The sequence below is a fragment of the Phalaenopsis equestris genome, unplaced genomic scaffold, assembly GCF_001263595.1.
Source record: "Phalaenopsis equestris unplaced genomic scaffold, ASM126359v1 Scaffold000132, whole genome shotgun sequence".
In the NCBI taxonomy this organism is placed as follows: domain Eukaryota; kingdom Viridiplantae; phylum Streptophyta; class Magnoliopsida; order Asparagales; family Orchidaceae; genus Phalaenopsis; species Phalaenopsis equestris.
Window position 1 is genome coordinate 283,598 of NW_018164574.1, and position 20,417 is coordinate 304,014.

A 20,417-nucleotide genomic window follows, 5' to 3' on the forward strand; every position below is an offset into this window, starting at 1 on the left:
CTCTGCGTCGCAAGCCTTGGCTTGTTGGTGGCGGGGTCACTGTAATTCCTTTTAGATCAAGAGTTTGATCCTACCGTGGCATGGGGGCTCTAAAATTTTAGACATATGGCGCGAGTTCTCATCATGGGGCCAAAAATCGCATGGGGAATCGATCTTTAGGTCTGCCAAATATCGATTTCCTTTTAATATGTGTGCAGACCTTGGCCTGTTGGTAGCGTGGTCACTGTAAGTCTCCTCAGGTCAAGAGTTTAATCCCAACGTTGTGCGGGGACTGAAATTTTAGGCACATGGCGCAGACTCTTATCATGGGGCCAGGATAATTTTACAAACAGGACTAAGAAATAAGACTAATTTAACATTATTTTTCTTATAATATATATATATATATATAGCAATGAAGCTTTCGCTGGCTAAGGCTTCTGGCGATTTCGGCGTCTTGGGTTCTGCTTCCAATGGCTGGTGAGATCGCTCATCTTCTCCTCGCCTTTTCTTCCTTCATTGATATCTGTTTTCTTGAGTTTTTGGGGACCGATGGAGCGGAGTTATGCCGCTGCAGTTGGTTCTACCCCTAGCTTTGGGTTCGGGATTGGCACCTCTTGCAATTTTCCCCAATATTTTCACAAGTCTATTGAAATCAGTGGTGATTACAATTTTGTTAAGAAGCTTGGACGGAGAAATGGTATGTCGACTTTGTTTCTCACGGAGGCGAAAATCGACATTGTTGCCTCCTCTTGTCGATTTGCACTTGTGGGAAAGTTTCTGTATGGTAACCCGAAGCTTGATATAACTCGAAAAGAATTTGATTATGGTAACCCGAAGCTTGATATAATTCGAAAAGAATTTGATTCCATGAAACTTACCGGAAATTGGAAGATTGGTTTGCTAGATGGCCACTATATCCTTATTCAACTTTCAAATGATGTGGATTATACACGTATTTTTGCATGTAAGATTATCAAGATTGACAATAGACTCATGAAGATTCTAAAGTGGACGGTTGATTTTGATCCAAAGCTGGAGTCTCCTATTATTCTTGTCTGGATTCATTTTCCGGGTTTAAATCTTCAGTTTTTTAATTATGAAATTTTGTGTTTGCTAGCATCTGCCTATGGCAAGCCACTTAAGGTGGATAACCCCACACTTAATCTTACTAGACCGTCTGAAGCTTGTGTTCTAGTAGAAAGGGATATTACAGAATCATTTCCGAATAATATCTGGATTGGTACCATCATAAGGGTTATTGGCAAAAAGTAGAATTGGAATCACACCCACCATATTGCTCACATTGTTGCATGTTTGGACATCTCCCAAATCATTGCTATTGTTTGCATCCTCACCTTTGGCCAGGATCTGGGAATATCCCGCCTCAACAAGCTAGAATTAGATAAGCAGTTCCCTCCAGTTGAGCTATCATTACATAACCCACCACCTCATGCAAACTCCTCGCTTGCTCCTAACTCAAATATTGTTGATGAAATTTTGAATGATGAAAGAACCCTTGAGCCCTTTACTATTGCGATTTTGGATACAATTGTGCAACCTGAAATGCACAATATTGGTGATCTTATTACTCGAGATGCTCATCATGTGATTTAAAATATTCCTGTGAATGGGATGGACGTCACTGATCAAGGAAATGTCTTAATTCAAGAGGGCACTTACTATTCTGATGGTGATAATTTAGGCCATCCTCCTAGATCCTCTAGGAGGGCTGGTTTAAGGCAATATGTTTAACATAATAGTATAGAACATTAGGGGAGTGGCTGACCCTTCCTCCCTTAATCGTTTAAAACACCTATGTAGGGTCCATAAACTTTTCTTTTTTGTTATACTAGAGCCTCTTGTATCTATTAATAAAGACAAGATTATCAAAAGCTTCAAGCATTACAAAGCACTTTTGCAACAAAAACAATAAAACTTGGGTTTTTTGGAGGAGGAATATACATGTTAACATAATAGAAGATGAGGAACAATTTGTTCTCACTGATTTCAGGTTGGAGGATTATCATGGCTGGGCTACCTTTGTCTATGCTAGCTCTCTTTTAAAGGATAAATACTTGCTTTGGAATAAAATCAAACAAATGGGCGAAATCATCACAAATAATTAGTTTGTAGGGGACGATTTTAATATGATCATGAAACCCACTGAGCGATGTGGGGGTTCGAGATGTGACGCTAATCTTATTAACAATTTCTGTGAACATATTGTTGTTGTAGATCTGTTTAATTTAGGCTATTCGGGCTCCCCCTTTACATGGAGGAGGGGTTTTATGATTCAAAGGTTAGATAGGGTCTTTGGTAATTCTCAGTTTTTAAATTATTTTCATGTCTCTCGTGTTCGACACTTGAATTATGCTGCTTCAGACCATAATCCAATTCTGCTGTCTCTTCATTTTCATAATAAGCCTAAGGCATATCATTTAAAATTTATCAATATCCTGTCATCACAGGTTTTCTTTTTGAGTACTATACGACAGGATTGGCAACCCATGGTACACACTTTGGCATATGCACAAAAAAGCTGTTGTATTGAGGATTTGGAATTATCAGGTTTTTGGCAATGTTCATACTAAAGTTGAGGAGGCTCAGAAAGCGGTGGATTATCTAGAATCTCAAGCTATTTGTGATTTTAATTATGCTGATGAGGTTGCTTAAGCCCATCTCAAGCTCCTAGATGCAATCTCCCTTGAGGAAGTTTTCTTGAAGCAAAAGGCTAATAATGTAATTTTTGCTGAAGGAGACCGTAATACAAAATATTTTCATGCTACTTTAAAGCATAAAACAAATGTCAACGCCATTCTTAAAATTAAAATGAATGAAGGGGTTGTTCTCACGGATGCTGAGGAAATTGGTCAGAGCGTTGTGCAATATTTTACAACTTTATATGGAACTGCTCAACCAGTTTCCCCGGTTGATTCTGATCTTTTTGCAATGGAAAGGGATTATGTATCCTCCCTCTCTTTCTGAGGTTCCAAATGAACAGTAAATTCTATCTGCTTTTAAGGATATTAATTCCAACAAGGTTTGGGCCCTGATGGCTTCACTTCACTCTTTTATACTCATTGTTGGCATATCATCAAAAGGGAGGTAATATTGGCAATTCAAAGTTTCTTTCTAGGGGAGGATCCTCATAAATATTTCACTTCTGCATTGATTGTCCTTATTCCTAAAAGCAATGATAAGGCTCACTGGCACAGTTTCAGACCGATCTCTCTTACCTCTACCATATCTAAGGTCATAAGCAAGCTGTTGGTGGCTCGATTACAACCACATATTTCCTCTACTATATCTCCCCAACAGTCTGTTTTTATTAAAGGTAGAGATATTACTGATAATATTTTGCTTGCCCAAGAGATAGTTAAGGATCTTGATAAAAAATGCAGAGGGAATTTAGTTTTCAAGCTCGACATCTAAAAAAACTTTTGACACCATTAGTTGGGATTTCATTCTTAATATATTGAAAGCTAGAAGTTTTTCTGCTGATTTTTGCATGCTTATCAAAAGATAGTTACATAATAACTATTATAGTGTGTTGGTTAATGGTAATTCCTATAGCTTCTTTTCCGCACAAAGGAAATTAAGCAAGGGGACCCTCTTTCCCCCACTATCTTCATCATTGCATTTGATTACTTATCTCGTTTACTAAAACATTTTCACCTCAAACACTCTTATGCTCAATACTCTCATAAAGCTAAGCTCATGGTAAGCCTTTTGGCGTATGCGGATGATGCCATCCTTTTCTGCAATGCATCCAAACTGTTGAATGATTTTCAACATAGCTCTGGTTTGGCTTTCAAAAAAGATAACTTCAATCTTTACATTGGAAACTATGTTAAAAATGACCTATTTAATTGGGTTACTTCTTACACTGGGTGTCACGGTTCATCTCTCCCTATATCTTGGGGTCAACTTGCTTAGGGGTAGAAAGAAGCAGATTCAAATGGATGAAGTGATTGATAAAATTAAACTTAAAATTGCCGATTGGAGGAATGTTTTTCTGTCTAATGGTGGTAGGTTAACTCTCCTCACTAGTGTCCTCCATAGTATACCCCTTTATGCGATGCAAGTTCTCAATCCCAAAAAAAAACATTCTTAGCATCTTGGATAGGTTGTTCAGTAAATTTCTTTGGTCTGATGGTGGTGCTAAGAAAATCTGGGCTGCTTGGCATAAGGTATGCAAGCCTAGGAAGGCTGGTGGGCTTGGCTTTAAAGCATGCACCATATCGTTGAAATAAACATGTGCAAGTTATGGTTTAGATTTCGAATGGGCCATTCTCTGTGTGCTAAATTTTTGCAACAAAAATATTGTCATAATGCTCACCCTGAGGACTCAAAATTTTGGAAGACTATCGTTCAAGCTAGAACGACAGCTGAACAGTTTATTTCATGGGATTTGAGAGAGGGCAACATCTCTTTCTGGCACGATCATTGGAGTATTACCAATCCTTTTTGTCACCAAAACCACTCTAAGGATGATGGTTTGCTTGTTTTAGATTGCTGGATTCAAGGTGACTGGAATGTTAGCAAATTGAAAGATATGGTTGGCAATGACACTGCTATGCAATTATCTCATATTCCTAATACAAGCTTCTATTAAAGATACTCCTATTTGGAATTTGACTCCAAGGTTTCGGTTAGCAAATTGCTTTACTCCAAGCCCCATACTTTCCAGGATTGGTGTTGGGGTCACTTAATTTGGAATACTCTACTCTCCCCATCTATCTCTTTCTTCTTATGGCTGTTCTTTCTCTATTTGCTCCCTCTTGATGACATACTCAAATTGAAGGGCTTGTGATTGGTTTCTATATGCCCTCTATGCAAAGGTGTTTAAAAAGGGTACAATCATCTATTTTTTGAATGTTGCCTTTCTAGACAGGTATGGAATATGTGTGAAATTCTCTTTGGGGCTGTGTGGCCTTAGGGATGTACCATAGAGGACTACTTATTGGTTCGGAAAACCTCGATTAGCATGGATAGAAAGCTTCATTTCTTTCCTTTGGTTGTGATTTGGTTCATTTGGATTGCTAGAAATAGTCACAAGTATGATGCTTCTCCCCTTACTCCAACAATTACGGTCTCCTTTATTCTTGCACATTACAACAAGGATAGTAGGACTATTTCGGCTACTGTTGCTAATCCTAGGAGGGATCGGATGCCTACTCTAGAACAATGGCAGCCACCTCCCACGGGTTAGCTCAAAGTCAATATTGATGGAAGCTGGACTCCTGAGATTTCAGGGGCTGGAGGTATTTTTAGAAATCACATGGGTGCACATGTTTGTTACTGTACTTCACCTCTTCCTGCTGCAAGCCCCTTAGAAGCGGAATGTTGGGCCGTGTTTTTAGCTTTAAAAACGGCTGCTATATTTAAATTTTCACACATTATTGTTGAAACAGATGACTCCTTACTCTATCATATGCTCAAAAAGACATCTAAACCTCTTTGGAATCTTATTTATCACTCTAACCGTATTTGTGATTTTATCTCAAAGAACCATTTAACTGTGAATTCGAGCTTTATATTCTGAGAGGGCAACTCCCGTGTAGATTGGTTTGCCAAGCATACTGGTGTTGGGCCTTTCGTGTCTCTACAACCCACTATTCACTTCAGAAATTTAATTAATGGGGATTTACTGGATTTTCCTTATATTAGAAGGTAGCAGCCTCCACATCTTTAAAATGATTACACTCTCTTCTCCTTCGAACATAGCTGTGGAGTATAATTTTAGATTAACTATTGCTGGACAAATTTTTCTTCTTTCGGTTTTGAGGCTTGGTGGCTGGATTTATCGTACCAATTCTGGTGCAGCTTTCCAACTCTGGTTTTTGGTTCTCTTATGGTGCTTCTCTGGTTATATTCGTGATGTTACAGTTGCTTTGATCCTCTCCCTATTTCGGTTTTCAGTTTTCTTTTTGCTGGGAGTTATCGCATCGTTGGATATATATAGGAGATATATATTTGCTTTGTTGATGAATGGTGCTCTCTCCATATTTGTCATTTTGCCTATCCTGCCGCTGGATATGGTTTTGCGGTTTGGTAGTGTTAGCAGGTCTTGAAAGGATGCAGACCCATCTTGCTTTGGAAAGTTATTGATCTTTTACTCTAGCTGGAAGGTTCAATTTTTTGGAGCAGCTCTCAGTTTTTTGGGATGTTTTGAAGCAGATTTTGCCATTTGCAGTCCTGGAAATGCTCTCGGCTCAGCTCAAATATTTTGGTTTTCCTTTGGGCTCGCCCCTGCATTTTTCTTTTTGGCTGTTTATGTGGTTTGGGCATAAGACAATTTTGATTTTTTGTCATTTGTTTTGGTATTTTCTTTTTTGGTTGCTATTGAATGGATTTGTAATAGGGTCGAGGAACCCCCTTAGGAGTGCGTACTGTATTTCTTTTGGATTTTTAGTTTCGGGGGATCCTCTCCCAACCCAATCTTTTGTACTCGCTTTTTGTGATTAACACGTAGGGAGGAATAATGCTCAAGAAAGCATCCCGTAAAAACAATAAACTTGCTAGGCTACTAAAGAAGTTTCTAGACCTCAACCAAAAGTGAGGTCAACACCGCCTTACCAACTATTCTTAGTAGGTAAGTTTCTTTATGACAACCCTAAACTTGAGTTAATTCAAAAGGATTTTGAGCAAATAAAGCTGAAAGGGGGTTGGAAGATTGGTAAATTGGATGGTCGGCATATTCTCATTCAATTATCAAATGATGAAGACTACGCTCATTTGTTTGCGAGAATACTATTTCGAATAGACAACCAGATGATGAAGGTTGGACGGTGGATTTTGACCCTCGTACTGAACCTCCTACCATTCATGTTTGGCTGTGCTTCTCAAGTTTAAAGGTCCACCTTTACGATCAAGAGTTTCTCTTCGCTTTAGCGATGGTATACGGTAAACCTCTCAAAACTGTTACGCCTGCAGTGAATCTGACTCGGCCCTCTGAAACCAGAATTTTGATAGAACGGAATATTACTTTACATTTTCCGGGAGGGATATGGATTAGCACACAACAACAGGGATTTTGGCAGCAAGCAGAACTTGAACAGATGCGTCTTTATTGCACCCACTATCGTATGTTTGGACACTCTCTCTCAATGTTATCAGTTGCATCCGAATATAAAACCCCCAAGTAAAAATGCTACTGGATCTGCCCCACTTCATATATGTCCCTCTTCCGCTCTCGAGTGCAATCCACAGACTATTGAAACACTGGTTGACACGATGCCACCTCTCCCTCCCACTATCGGAGACAATACTGTTTATGTTCTTCTGACTCATGTATTGGCAGATAATTTACTTGGGCATCCTACAGTTTCTATCAATGTTGAAAACAATACTGCAGGATCCTTACCTCCAAAAGATATTCTTCGATCTGATAATCAGGATAGTATCGTAGGTCCACATCCTCAAGAAGCATCAGGTGCTGAGGAGACATGTTTACTATCTCTTCAGAATGAGAATGTTGTTATTGTTAATCAGGAGTTGGGAGCTCATCTTCTTCTACATGCCCGACAATCTATTGACCACACTGATCAGATGAGCCAGCCTTCGGATACGGAATGGCAGGTATACACATCTAGGAAGAAAAAAAAGAATGGAGGCACACCCCAGCTTGGGAACTTAATGGATGATACTTTAGTAAGCTCCGCTCCTAGAACCAGAGGCAGAGGCAGGACCCAGCTGGCTCGTCCCTAGCAACTTATTTTCTGCGAGTTTTGAATTTTAGAATTTTAGGATGCTAGTGTCTGTGTATCGTATGGGTAGGGCGTCTTTATTGGGTCCTCACATACATACATACATACATACATACATTTAAAAGCGAATATGCCCCCTCATTTTTCTCCAAAGTCCGCGCTCAAGTAAAACAACTCGTAGTCACTGTTTTTAAATTTAGAAAACAGCAGCTTGAAATATCCTAAACTGCAGCACTAATCTCTTAATAGATATCCATACCAGCATTTACAACGTTATAACAGAATTCTCTAATGTTAAGCTTCAATTGATAAAAGCTCATACACACCAAACAGCAACTAGTGAGAAAAAGAAAGGGGAATTCACAAAGAACATTATTAATCATTTTCCTCCCCTCTTTTATCACACGGTGATGCAACTAGAAAAAGATATGACATTTGAAAAATATATATAAAAAAAAGCAACAAGCGCATGAAAAGGGTGTATATTTTAATTTACTAACTAGTGAGCAAAAAAGAGCCATGAAAATTTTAATTTATATTGACTTAATCCTTTTTAATAGGGAGCCCTAAAGTTTACATGCTCTCTTTTTCGTTCCGAATTCTTAATATATTCGCCCTCTGGCACTATAACTGCACATTGAGATGCCAACGTCATCAACATTTTCGTTATTATTTCATGAAGCACATTCAAAATTGCATGGAAATGAAGCCTAAAAGATGAATTATAAAATCTAAGCATTGCACGAAGAAAAATGATGAAAATTGTACAGGGTGCTATACCTCCTCCAGATAACTTCGGTATATCATCTTCCCTTTGAAAAATAGGATTGTCATCATCATATTGAACCCAACTACCTGGATGATAAGCTTGTGTCTAAGAAAAAAACATGACTAAAGAAATTCAAAATGATAGCAAAACTTCACAGGGATGCGATTTATTAAAGCTTGGTAGGCTAACCATTCTCCTGCTTCACCCAAGCGACATAATGACCAGAGTCAGCACTTCTTCCCTTGTGTGTCAATACAGCAACAAGATCATAAATACCAGTAAGCTGTGTTTTCTTCTCAGATAAAGCTCCTGTTACGAGTAAAAGAGGGTAAGGAGGACACACAAACAGACCTCAAACAAATTCTGCATCTACAATTCTATTTTCTAATGATGGTAAATATATCAGCAAACCCTGGGCCTAAAATGAAAGAAATATGGACAAAAGTTAAGCAAAGAGTCGCAACATAAGTTTCCTTGACAATGACACCGAGCCAAACAATTATAAATCGGTATTAATAAGATAGGAATTAGAAAATGCACTAAATATTTTTTAGCACGCAATAATACTACATGACCATAGGTAAATTCAAGAGTGGATCAGAGAACACAAAACATGCAGAAGCATTAATATTAATTCCATTCTAATTAAGAAAAATGAAATAAATAAAAGAAATTACAAGATTCCATGAAATAGGATCTCTCGTATTAAAGAAAAAATTGTATTTTTCTAAACATTTCCCAAGACAGCAGTATTGAAAAGCCATAAATGTTATAAGTCAGATAACTAGCATAAAGTTAAGGTCTAAACTACATGTTATCGAAAGCACAAGTTGCCGCCATTAAGGTGATACGGCTTCCTAATGCTGGAGGCACTCAATGTTCAGTTAAACAAAGCGAAATGTTAAAAAAATAAACAATAGAATCACTTAATAAAGTTAATTTTAATTATAAAAGATACTAATGGAAAGTATAAAATGAAAATCACATGAAATTATGCGGCAGAGATGATGATTTTCAAATCCCATTGCATTCCAAAGTCTAGTCTTGTTAAACAAGTACAATTAGGGCTTATTTTGGTTCTGTTGTTGGTTGTTGCTGTGAGTATAAAGTTAGTTAAGACGCTACCGTAAGAAACTGCCAAATAATCATCTGTGGTGCAAATGGAGTACGAAATATAAATGCGAATTTCATTTTCGGGAAAAAAATTATTATGGAGCTATTTTATCATTCCAAAAGACAAATGCCCCGTCAAATTTATTTTTATCACATTATGATTGGTGGGAATATAGGTAATACTGTTATTGCCGGTCCCAAGCCTGGAGTGAAAGTGAAGGGTTGCGTTAGGTTGTCGACAGCCAATGTAAAACTTGTCCAAAAAATCATGAAATGAATCCTTTTGATCAATGTGTAACTGTTTGGGCGTCCTCTGTAAGCGACGTGCTGTATAGCCTTAATACAGTGAAAAGTGTACAAGGGTTGCTACACCGCTGTCTGGCTTTAGTGTCAAATAAGTAATGGTTCCCACATTACAGATGAATGCAAGTAAAGAAGTTATATGTACTCTCAATGATAAATTAATGAAATGAGTTGATATTATGATTCATAGAAAGATTAATACTTATATGTATTCAAGAAACAAAATGGATTGGAGAAAAGGCTAAGAAAATTGATAACTTCGGTTTAAAACTTTGGTATTCTGGTAAGAGTCGCACTAGAAATGGTGTAGTTGTAAATATTGATAAGAATTTGAAAGATAATATTGTAAAAATTAATAGAGTTGAAGATAGAATTAAAGCCCTAAAAATTATCATTGATAGTCAAATTTTTAATATTACAAGTGCTTATATTCCTCAAGTAGGTTTAGATTTAAGGTCTAAAGATAAATTCTGAAATGACTTAGAAGTTTAAAAAAATATTACAAATGATACCTCTTGATGAAAGAATTTTTATTGGAGAAGATTTAAATTGACATGTCGGTAGAGTTGTAGAAGATTTCAAAAATATTTATGGTGGCTACGGTTTTGGAGTAACTAATTAAGAAGATAGAGTTACTTTATATTTTGTTTTAGTGTATGATTTTGTTATTACTAATAATTTATTTAAGAAAAGAGATGAGCATCTTATTACATATAAGAATATATCTAATAAAACACAAATTGATTATTTTTTTATGAGAAAAAAAAGATCGTCAAGATTGTAAATATTGTAAGGTCATTCCAAGTGAGATTTAGCTAACCAACATCATTTATTAGTTCTAGATTTTAAGATAAAGAGTTGTAAAATAAAGAATATCATGATCAATCATCGTAGAATTGGATGGAGAAACCTAAAAGTCACAAATAAAATTATTTTTATGAGTAAAAGTCGAGATTTCAAAATTTGGGATGTTCACGAAGAAACAAATGTTGTTGGATAAAGTAACAAACACTATTAAACAAGTAGCAAAAGATTTACTTGGAAAATCAAAAGAAAAAGTTTATATAAATAAAAATAGTTGGTGGTGGAAAAATAATGTGCAAGAAAGATAAAATATAAGAAGTTATGTTATAAAAATTTTCTTAAATGTAAAAGCTTAGATAAGTGAAAAAAATATCAAATGGCCTGCAGAGAGTCTAAATGAATAATCTGTGACCCTAAAAATCCTGCTTCTAATGATCTTTATAATAGATTAAATACTAAGGAAGATGAAAAATATATGTATAAACTAGCCAAACAAAAAGAAAAGAAAAGGATTTAACTCAAGTAAAGTGTATTAAAGATGAAAATAAAAAAAAACATTCATTCTTAGAAAAAGATATTAACACAAGTGGGTGAGTTATTTTGATAAACTTTTTAATAATGCTTAAGAAAATACGATCGACCTTAGTGATCTTAATGTCATTAATAATAATAAAACGTTTCATTTTTACCGTCGCATTAGTAAAAAAAAAAACCAAGGGTGGAAAGCCTGTATGATCTGATGATATCTCAATTGAGGTGTGGAAATATCAAGGAGATTTGGGAGTTTCTTAGTTTACTAACTCTTTCATATTATTTTAAAAACTAAAAAGATGTCTGAAGAGAGAGTAGAAATAGTATTTAGGTACCCATATTTAAAAATAAATGGGATGCACAAAAGTGTGCAAATTATAGAGATATTAGGTTGATGTGTCATACTTTAAAATTATGGGAGGGGGTAATTGAACATAAGTTAAGACGTATTACAAAGATTTATCATAATCAATTTGGATTTATGTCGGGCAGGTCTATTATGGAAGCGATACATTTATTGAGAGTTTTGATGGAGAAGTTCAAAAATAATAAGGAGGATCTACATTTGAATTTTATTGATTTAGAAAAAGCTTACGATAAAGTTCCAAGAGATATCCTTTGAAGAGTTCTTGAGAAGAAAGGTGTTGATATGACATATTCAAGTCATTAAAGATATGTATACTAGAGTTGTTAATTGTGTTCGAACTGAAGGAGAATTGACCAAATATTTTCCTATTTCTATTGGATTACATCAGGGATCGGCTTTAAGCCCCTTTTGTTTTGGTTATGGATGTTCTTACTGGACATTTACAGAAGGATGTACATTGGTATATGTTTTTTGTTGATGATATCCTTCTCGTGGATAAAAAGAGAGAAAAAGCTTAGGAAAAACTTGAATTATGGAGGCCTACATTGGAGTCTAAAGGCCTTCATTTGAGTAGAACTAAAACTGAATACATGGAATGTAATTTTAGTAGTAATAGCTCTAGTGACATAAGTATAACTTGGGTGATAGAATTATTAAAAGGTGTGAACGCTTTAAATAGCTCGGGTCTATTATTCAAAGCGATGGTGATATAAATGGGGATGGTAATAGTAGAATTCAAGTTGGTTGGTTGAAGTGGAGGAATGTTTTGTGTGATAGAAAAGTATCGCTTAGACTGAAAAGAAAATTTTATAAGACGTTGGTGAGACCTGCAATGCTCTATGGCGCTGAATGTTAGCCTTTAAAAGAGAAGCATAATATTAAGTTAAGTGTTGTCGAGATGAGAATGATTAGGTGGATGAGTGGCTTTACACTTGAGACAAAATGTGAAATGAGTAATATCCGTGATAGGGTTGGTGTAGCTCTTGTGACGGAAAAAATTAGAGAAAGCCGTCTTAGATGTTTTGGTCACATTAAATGTCGATCATCTGATGATCCGATTAGGATTGTAGATGTTTTAGATTCAACTTATGTTAAGAAAGGCAAAGGAAGACCTCGGAAGACTTGGGTTTATTTTATAAAAAATGATCTTACTTTATTAGAACAAAATGAAAATATGACACTAAATAGGGCGCAACGGAGAAAAAGGATTCATGTAGCTGACCCCATGTAGTGGGATTAAGGTTGTGTTGTTGTTGTTGTTATGATTGGTGGGAAAATTATTAGAAATAAAAGCAACTACTTCAAATTTGCTAACAAGAAAGACTTGAACTAACAATTAAAAATATTTAAAAGAAAAATATATCAAAATCTAGAAAAAAGCAATAACATTTTCATTTCATGAAATGATTGCGACTTTTTCTCATAAAATGAGGACATTTTAGACTTTGTCATCCTACTTTGAGAAAGCATTTTCTACCCAATGTTGCAATACAGTGAACAGAAAGAAACCTCACCGCCATTTTCTACAAATCAAGATTCAATAATTAACTCACATAATGCAGGATAAAATATTAAGTGATCTATGCACTAGTTATGACAAGGTTTGGTGAGATGTCGTCCTCTGTGGTTTAAAATAACTTATAGTTCCCCTTTTATCTTATTTCTTATTAAGAGTAGTTCAGTAATAGGTGATCAAAGAGTTAGTCTGTATTTTTTTATAAATACCAATGTCTTGTTTGCGAAGAATTCTTCTTTTGGATTAGTATAGCATCAGGATATCCTAAGGGTTCTAGGATGGGTTCTTCTTGGAGATGTGAGATGGAGAGGATAACTTCTATCATAACCTGACCAGCAGTTTTCATTTGCTTTCTGTTTCAAATATTAATTTTGGTGTCAAAGTGCACGGAAGGTGTGCGTTGCATGTCTCATTCCGTAAGATCGCCTAACTATTTCAACATATGCAAACAAAGAAAAATAGATTTCCTGCCATCTTAACTAATGGTAGATTTATTTTTTCTTTATTAGGGTGTAGTTTCATTTCCTCTCACAAGGGCTCCTGCAAAACCATGTGATTTGACAAATGATAAACCCAAACCAAGGTTATAAATTATTGATTAGATAGGAAAGGAAATAAAACAAACTAATTAGATAGGAAAGAAAATAAAACAAACTTCATTATGTTTGAAAGACAGAGGTAGACCTCCAAAGACTTGGGCATATTGTATTAAAAAGGATCTTAATTTATTAAAACTAAATAAAAATATGACACTCAGCAGAACACAATGGAGAAAAAGGATTCATTTAGCCGACCCCACTTAGTGGGATGAAGGTTTGTTGATGTTGTTGTTGTTGTATGTTTGAAAGACTCAATCAATGATTGTAAATAAATAACTAATTATGCATTTGATTTATGAAAACAAAAGAAAAGATAAAATTTGCTAAAAAGTATTTGGATAATACTAAGGGGCAGGAAAGAGAAATAATGGGCATAATGATCAAGGAAAAAAAGTATCGTACTTTTATAAGAAATAAATGAAAGGAGAAGAATTCAGGAGGATTAGGAAAGATTAAAAGATATTGCCCATTCTAAAGTAATTTAGTAGTAGGTTTGGGAGGACAACGAATAGAGTTGAAAGATGAAATAGTTGAGATATATAATAAGGATTTTACAAATATAACTAGTACTCATGCTCCTAATTGAAATGATTTTGCAAAAATAAAAAAAAATCATTTTATTAACATCTTGGCTTATATAGAGCCATAAAACATTTATAAATAAGCCCCTAGACCTATTCTATTTACAAACAGAACCATGCATTAGATACAAATCCCAACACTTCCCCCTAAAGATGGGCGAAAAATATTCACTAAGCTCATCTTGTCACATAGTCTAATTAACTCCACCGAGGAAGGTCCTAGTGAGACAGTCATCCAGCTGCTCTCTAGTAGTTACATGACTTAGTTCTAACACTCCGTTATTTAGCTTCTACTTGATGAAGAATCTATCAATCTCCACATGTTCAGTACTATCGTGTTGCACCAGGTTGTAAGCAATGTTGATTGTTGACTTGTTGCCACACTAGAACTTCGTTTGAGTTCTCTGATTCACTTTGAGTTCAATCAACAAGGCTTTCAGCCACATCATCTTAGCAACTCCTAATGTTATGGCCCTGTATTTTGCCTCTGTCGTTGATCTTTCTACAACCGACTGTTTATTGCTATTCCATGAACCTAAGTTGTCATCTACAAACATACAGTATCCTAATGTGGAAAATCTGTCATCAGTATAACTTGTCCAATCAGAATCACAAAAGCCTTAAATGTCTACGTGTACATTCTTTCAAAATATCAACTATTTTCCTGATGCACTTTTCAGATACTATAAAATCTGATACACTGCATCCATATGGCCCTTCATTGGATCATGCATGTAGCGACTCACCAAACTTACTACAAAAAAAATATCGAATCGAGTGAGACGCAGATAGATCAAGCAGCCCACTAGCCTCTGGTACCTCTCACGATCAACTAATTCACCCGTCTTTATACTGAGTTTGGTCTTCTGATCAATTGGAGAGGCTGCAGCTATGCACCCCACATACATGTCTCTATAAGAAGATCCAGTACATACCTTCTTGGAGATATGAACATCCCCTCAGGTCCATTGGCCACTGCAATCTCAAGAAAGTATCTGAGCTGTCCCAGATTCATTACATCAAATTGCTTCCGCAATCTTCACTTCAGTTGAGCAATCTCTGTCTCATCATCACCAGTGATAATTATGTCAGCTACATGCACAACAAATATGATAGTGTGACATTCATGTTGCTGAAAGAACAATATGTGGTATGTTAATCTGCTGGTATCCCATGTCAACCATCGTCTTTCTCAACTTGTCAAACTAGGCAAGGAGACTTCCAATAAAACTCTCAAAGACATTCCGTTGATCAATTGAGTTGCTATCAAAATTGCTTGCCCCCACAAGTGCTTTGGGGCATTCATCATAATCATCATGCTTCGAGTTACCTCTAGAAGGTGTCTATTCATCTTTTATGTCACTCCGTTTTGTGTCAATGTGTATGAACAAGTGGTTTGATGTTATATCCCTTAGGCTAACAAGTATTCCCCAAATGTCTTATTGATATACTCTGTCTCATTATCATACCTCAATACCTTTCCTACAGCACTGTATTGAGTCTAAATCGCCCTATGAAAGACTTTAAAGCAGTCAAGCACGCCACTTTTATTTCTCATCAGATATAACCAAGTACATGAGAAAAACAATCAATGAATGTCACAAAATATCTGTAATCATCCAACGAAGTTGTAGAACAAGGTCTCCATACATTTGAATGCACCAAATCAAATATATAAGAGCTTTTACCAGAACTAACAAACGAGCTCCTGGTATGCTTGCCAAACTCACAAGCATCACATATAAGTTTTTTTTTATTTATCATTTCATATAATGATGGATGCAAACGATTCAATTAACTAAACGGAGAGTGTCTCATGCACCTGTGATGTAGTGGCAATAGATCCTCCACATTCCCCTCAAATCCTCCTACTCCAGCATTCTGAACCATGGATGTCAAGTCCGAGCCCATCCCCTCTATCCAAATACCAAAGTCCACTATGCCACATGTCAATCCCAAGTTTTCGGCCCGTCTCATTCTCTTGAAAGTTCATCTTCGGCATATCAAATGAAAAAACACATTTTAGTTAGAGTTTGATGACACTAATAGATAAAAGTTTCACTAAAAATAGAACATGCAAAACATTAAATAAAGTCATAGAATTGGTACACCTCACTGTACCCTTAACAACCACAGACTGTGTTGTCCCATCAACGATCTGAATGCTCTCTGGAACTTTTAGATGGGTATAGAAAGAGAACTCACTAGCGGTACCTATCACATGTCGAGATGCACCAGAATCTACTATCCATTCTGGTGAACTTATGATGAATATATAAGCAAGAGAATGTGTATCAGGAAAACCTTTGGTTGAGTGAGCATAACTAGTAGTGTCCCCCTTAGATGACGATAAGGTAGATGCCTTCTAAGTGACATCACATTGCTTTCTGCTTCCTCTTCAACATCTCCAGTATTTTCTGATCCTCATCGGTAAGGAACACCATAATCTTTCTCTCGTTCTCTGCTACCATCAGATTTGCCCGGTAGCCCCCTCTAGATGACCCAGGTTCACCCGTCTCTCTTTGCTTAGGTGGCATTGGACAGGCCTTGCTCAGGTGTCCCACTTCTCCATAGTTGTTGCACCTATGGATACTTGAGCTCGATGCAGTCAATTCCTCGTGGTTTTTCCCTATCGTCACAAATTCTTTGCACGACCCGAGAGCCACGGAAGTCTCACGTCCCTTCTTTAACTCTTCTGCACGAAGTCGTAGTCGTTGTTCTTGCGCGACAAAATTGAACCAAAACTTTGTTTGCTTCCCTCACACCATGATAAAATCGATTACACGCCTTTGTTCATGCGGACAATCCAAACCGTCGGCAGCTCTCCGGCTGGAGTCGCACAGAAACACCGCACGAAGCCCCTTCACTGCTTTCTCCTCACACCAAAGGCCATATTACTGTTTTTCCCTTTCGCTTCGTCTTCGCTGCATCGAGCCGTAACTCTCACGCTCGAACAGAAGTCGCTCGAACACAACACCCTGCTCCACTGCTTTCTCCTCACATCGAAGTTGTGTTACTGTTCTCCCCTTCGTTTCGTCTTTACAGCATTGAGCCGCATGCAAGGGTTCACATCGCAAACTGCGATCCCTTAGTTTCTTTCCCAGCGACTATATCGTAAGGGTTCTCAACCGCAATCTTTCCCAGTAAGCCATGATCCTCTCATTACCTTCCCAGAGTGAGTTGTGATTCTCTCTCTGTCTTCCCAACGAGCTCTGGCCGCAAAGCAACAGCTGCTTCGCGATGACGAAGCAGAAGAAAGAAAAAAATGGAGTTTTCAGTCTCTGCACCAACGACGCCAATCACGATCCTGATGATTGAGCAGCTAACCAAAATGATAGTGCTCGGGATACCAAATTGAAAGGATTTTGAAAAAAAAAAAAAACTTCTACATTTCATGAACATCTTGGCTTATATAGAGTCATACAACATTTACAAATATACCCGTAAACTTCCTTTTATTTACAAATAGAAGTCTACATTAGGTACAAATCTCAAAACTCATCAAGTTGTATTAGAAGATATTTAAAAAAAAATAATATTGGATTGAGATGAATCAACTACTACATCTATGATTAAGGAAAACAAGGATATTGATTAACGGTTCTAACAAGAAGAGTTGTGACAGGCGGTTCATGGTGGCTAGGAATAAAAACTATAAATGAAATAGAAGAAGCTATATTTTATTTCAAAGTAGCATTTGAACTTGCAACAGTGAAATGAATATACATACTCTAAAAATCAAGAACACTTGGTTGCCTACATGGTAAAGTAACTAAATCACATATCTACCTCATTTTTATTCAAGTAATAAAAAAAATAATAAATAAAATAAAACTTTGTGCGAAAATTGTTAGGCAATTCTAGAAGAGAGCTTGATAGTACATAATAGAGTAATAGTAATAAATATCTACCTTAAGAGCAAAATACTGAACTAATAAATAAATAACTAAATAAAAGAGAAATGTAAAATAGCATCAGAAAACGGATAATAGATATTAAAAATTTTCATCAAGATAGATGAATTTGAAGCCATAAAAAGGATATTAGTTGAAGACAAATATATCAAAGAAAGATAAAAATTTAGGTGTGAAAATGAGAACTTGAGAAAAAAAATATTTTGAAAAGGTATAATGAACAAATAAAGGTAAACTATAACTTAGATTAAAAAAAAGCTCTAAAGAACATTTTGTGGATAGTTCTAAGGATATTGTCCTCAAATAGTTAAATAAATATTTTTAAAAAATTTTTGAAGAGTAAGACAATGCCAAACAATTGGAGAAGCACCACTTTAGTATCAATATTTAAGAACAAAGCGGTATGCTAAATATTGTGCTAAATTTAAAAAGAATCAATTTTATAAATGAAAATATGAGAGGAAGAAAAATGGAATATACTTCAGAAAAATAAGTCAATTTCGAAGAATCAATCTAGTTTAATGCCAAGATCTATGATGGAAGAACATCTTGTGTAATGCCGATTAATTTAAAAAGAAAAAGAAAAGAAAGGATCTTTATGTAATCTGTGCTACATATAAGAATAGAGCACAATAATCTTATTGAGCAACAAAAAGAGTATAAATACATAATAAAAGTGTATAGAAAAAGAAAGATATAATACCCAAATCTTTTTTAATAACACCCAAAAGATAAAAAGGAAAGGCATAAACTCCAAAATACATATTAAAAAAAAACAGGAAAAACAACATAATAAATAGAAAAATCTTTTAATATCGTCTAATAAAACTTTTGATATCTTCGAATACTCCCCCTCAAGTTGAAGCATAAATGTTATTCATGTTCGATTTGGAATTGAAGTCCTCAAACAACGACCAAGGAAGGTTTTTGTAAGGATATCTGCGAGTTGACTACTGGATGAGACAAATGGAACACAAATCTTTTGACATCGAGTTTCTCCTAGATGAAGTGACAGTCAATTTCTACATGCTTAGTGAGATCATGGTAAACCAGAATATGAGCAATGCTAATTGTGGCTTTCTTATCACAGAATAGTTGTAGAACAACAAAGACCGGCATATATAATTCGCGGATCATGATGCATAAAAAAAGCGCTTCACATATTCCCAAGAACATGGAACAAAACTCGACTCTGCACTGCTCCAGGCAACTGACTGTTTCTTGCTTTTTTAATTCACAAAGTTTTCCCATGCAAACCCTAAAACCTAAACCCGAGATAGATCGTCAATCACGAACGGGCCCAACCCAATCAGTGTCAGTATAAAGGCAATAGAATGAGAAAAGTGGCGAGAATAACAAACTTGAGCCTAATGTGCATGTTAAGTACTGGAGTAACCGGTGGAGAACTGTGAGATGATGTCATAGGGGTCATGCATTAAATGGCTTATAATACCTACCGTGTGGTAAATATCGGGAAGCATATGGGCGAGAAAAATGAGTTTCCCCACAAGGCACTAGTAGTGTCTTGTTCAAAGAAACAACATTGTGAACATCAACCAATTTCTCATTGAGATCCATTGGAGCAGTCACTAGTTTGCATACAAGAGTTGTGATCGAGAATGTCCATAACAAAAAATCCCCTAATACAGAATTTAAAAAAATCAAGACTATTGTCAGCCCGAAAAACTTGAATTGATGTTTTGAATTGGGTCAAAAATGAAAGAATGAAAATATTTGAAAGTGGCGGCAACTTCAAATTTGTCTTTTAAGATACAGTTTTACGTCATTCGAGTGTGACCATCAATCAAGGTAAGAAACCACCGTTTATTGATGTAGCTATGCATTCGAGAGGGTCCCCACAAGTCACTATGAATTAGTAAAAAAGGTGCAAAAGGGGTATAAGAATGTGATGGATGTGGAACTCGATGATGTTTACCTAACTAACAAATCTCAAATTTAAAACTAGAAAGATAATAATTAGTAAACATCAAAGGATACCATTGTTTTAAATATTGAAAAGTGGGGTGACCTGAATGACAATGTAAAAGCATAATAGAACATTCAGTGAACTGGGACAGACAACAACTATAGATGGAGTAACCTCGTCAACTCTGTTTTTTCCTTGGAAAAAAAGGAGTGGCTACCCATTCAACAATTTAAATCATCCTCCCCGAAAGATGATCCTGAAAGACACAAACATCATGAGATAAATGAGCAACACACTCAAGG

General features: G+C 36.0%; 1 protein-coding gene across 2 annotated transcripts in view; it reads right to left on the bottom strand.

Moving 5' to 3' along the window:
- LOC110021318 (ubiquitin carboxyl-terminal hydrolase 6-like) overlaps window positions 1–20,417 on the bottom strand; it is a 135,282-nt gene that overhangs the window by 744 nt on the left and 114,121 nt on the right. For both annotated transcript variants that reach the window (XM_020719763.1, XM_020719762.1), the window contains exons 16-17: window positions 8,650–8,769; window positions 8,472–8,546 (exon numbers count right to left, since the gene is read on the bottom strand). In XM_020719763.1, coding sequence (XP_020575422.1) covers window positions 8,472–8,546; window positions 8,650–8,769 — 195 coding nt within the window. The remainder of the gene's footprint in view (window positions 1–8,471; window positions 8,547–8,649; window positions 8,770–20,417) is intronic.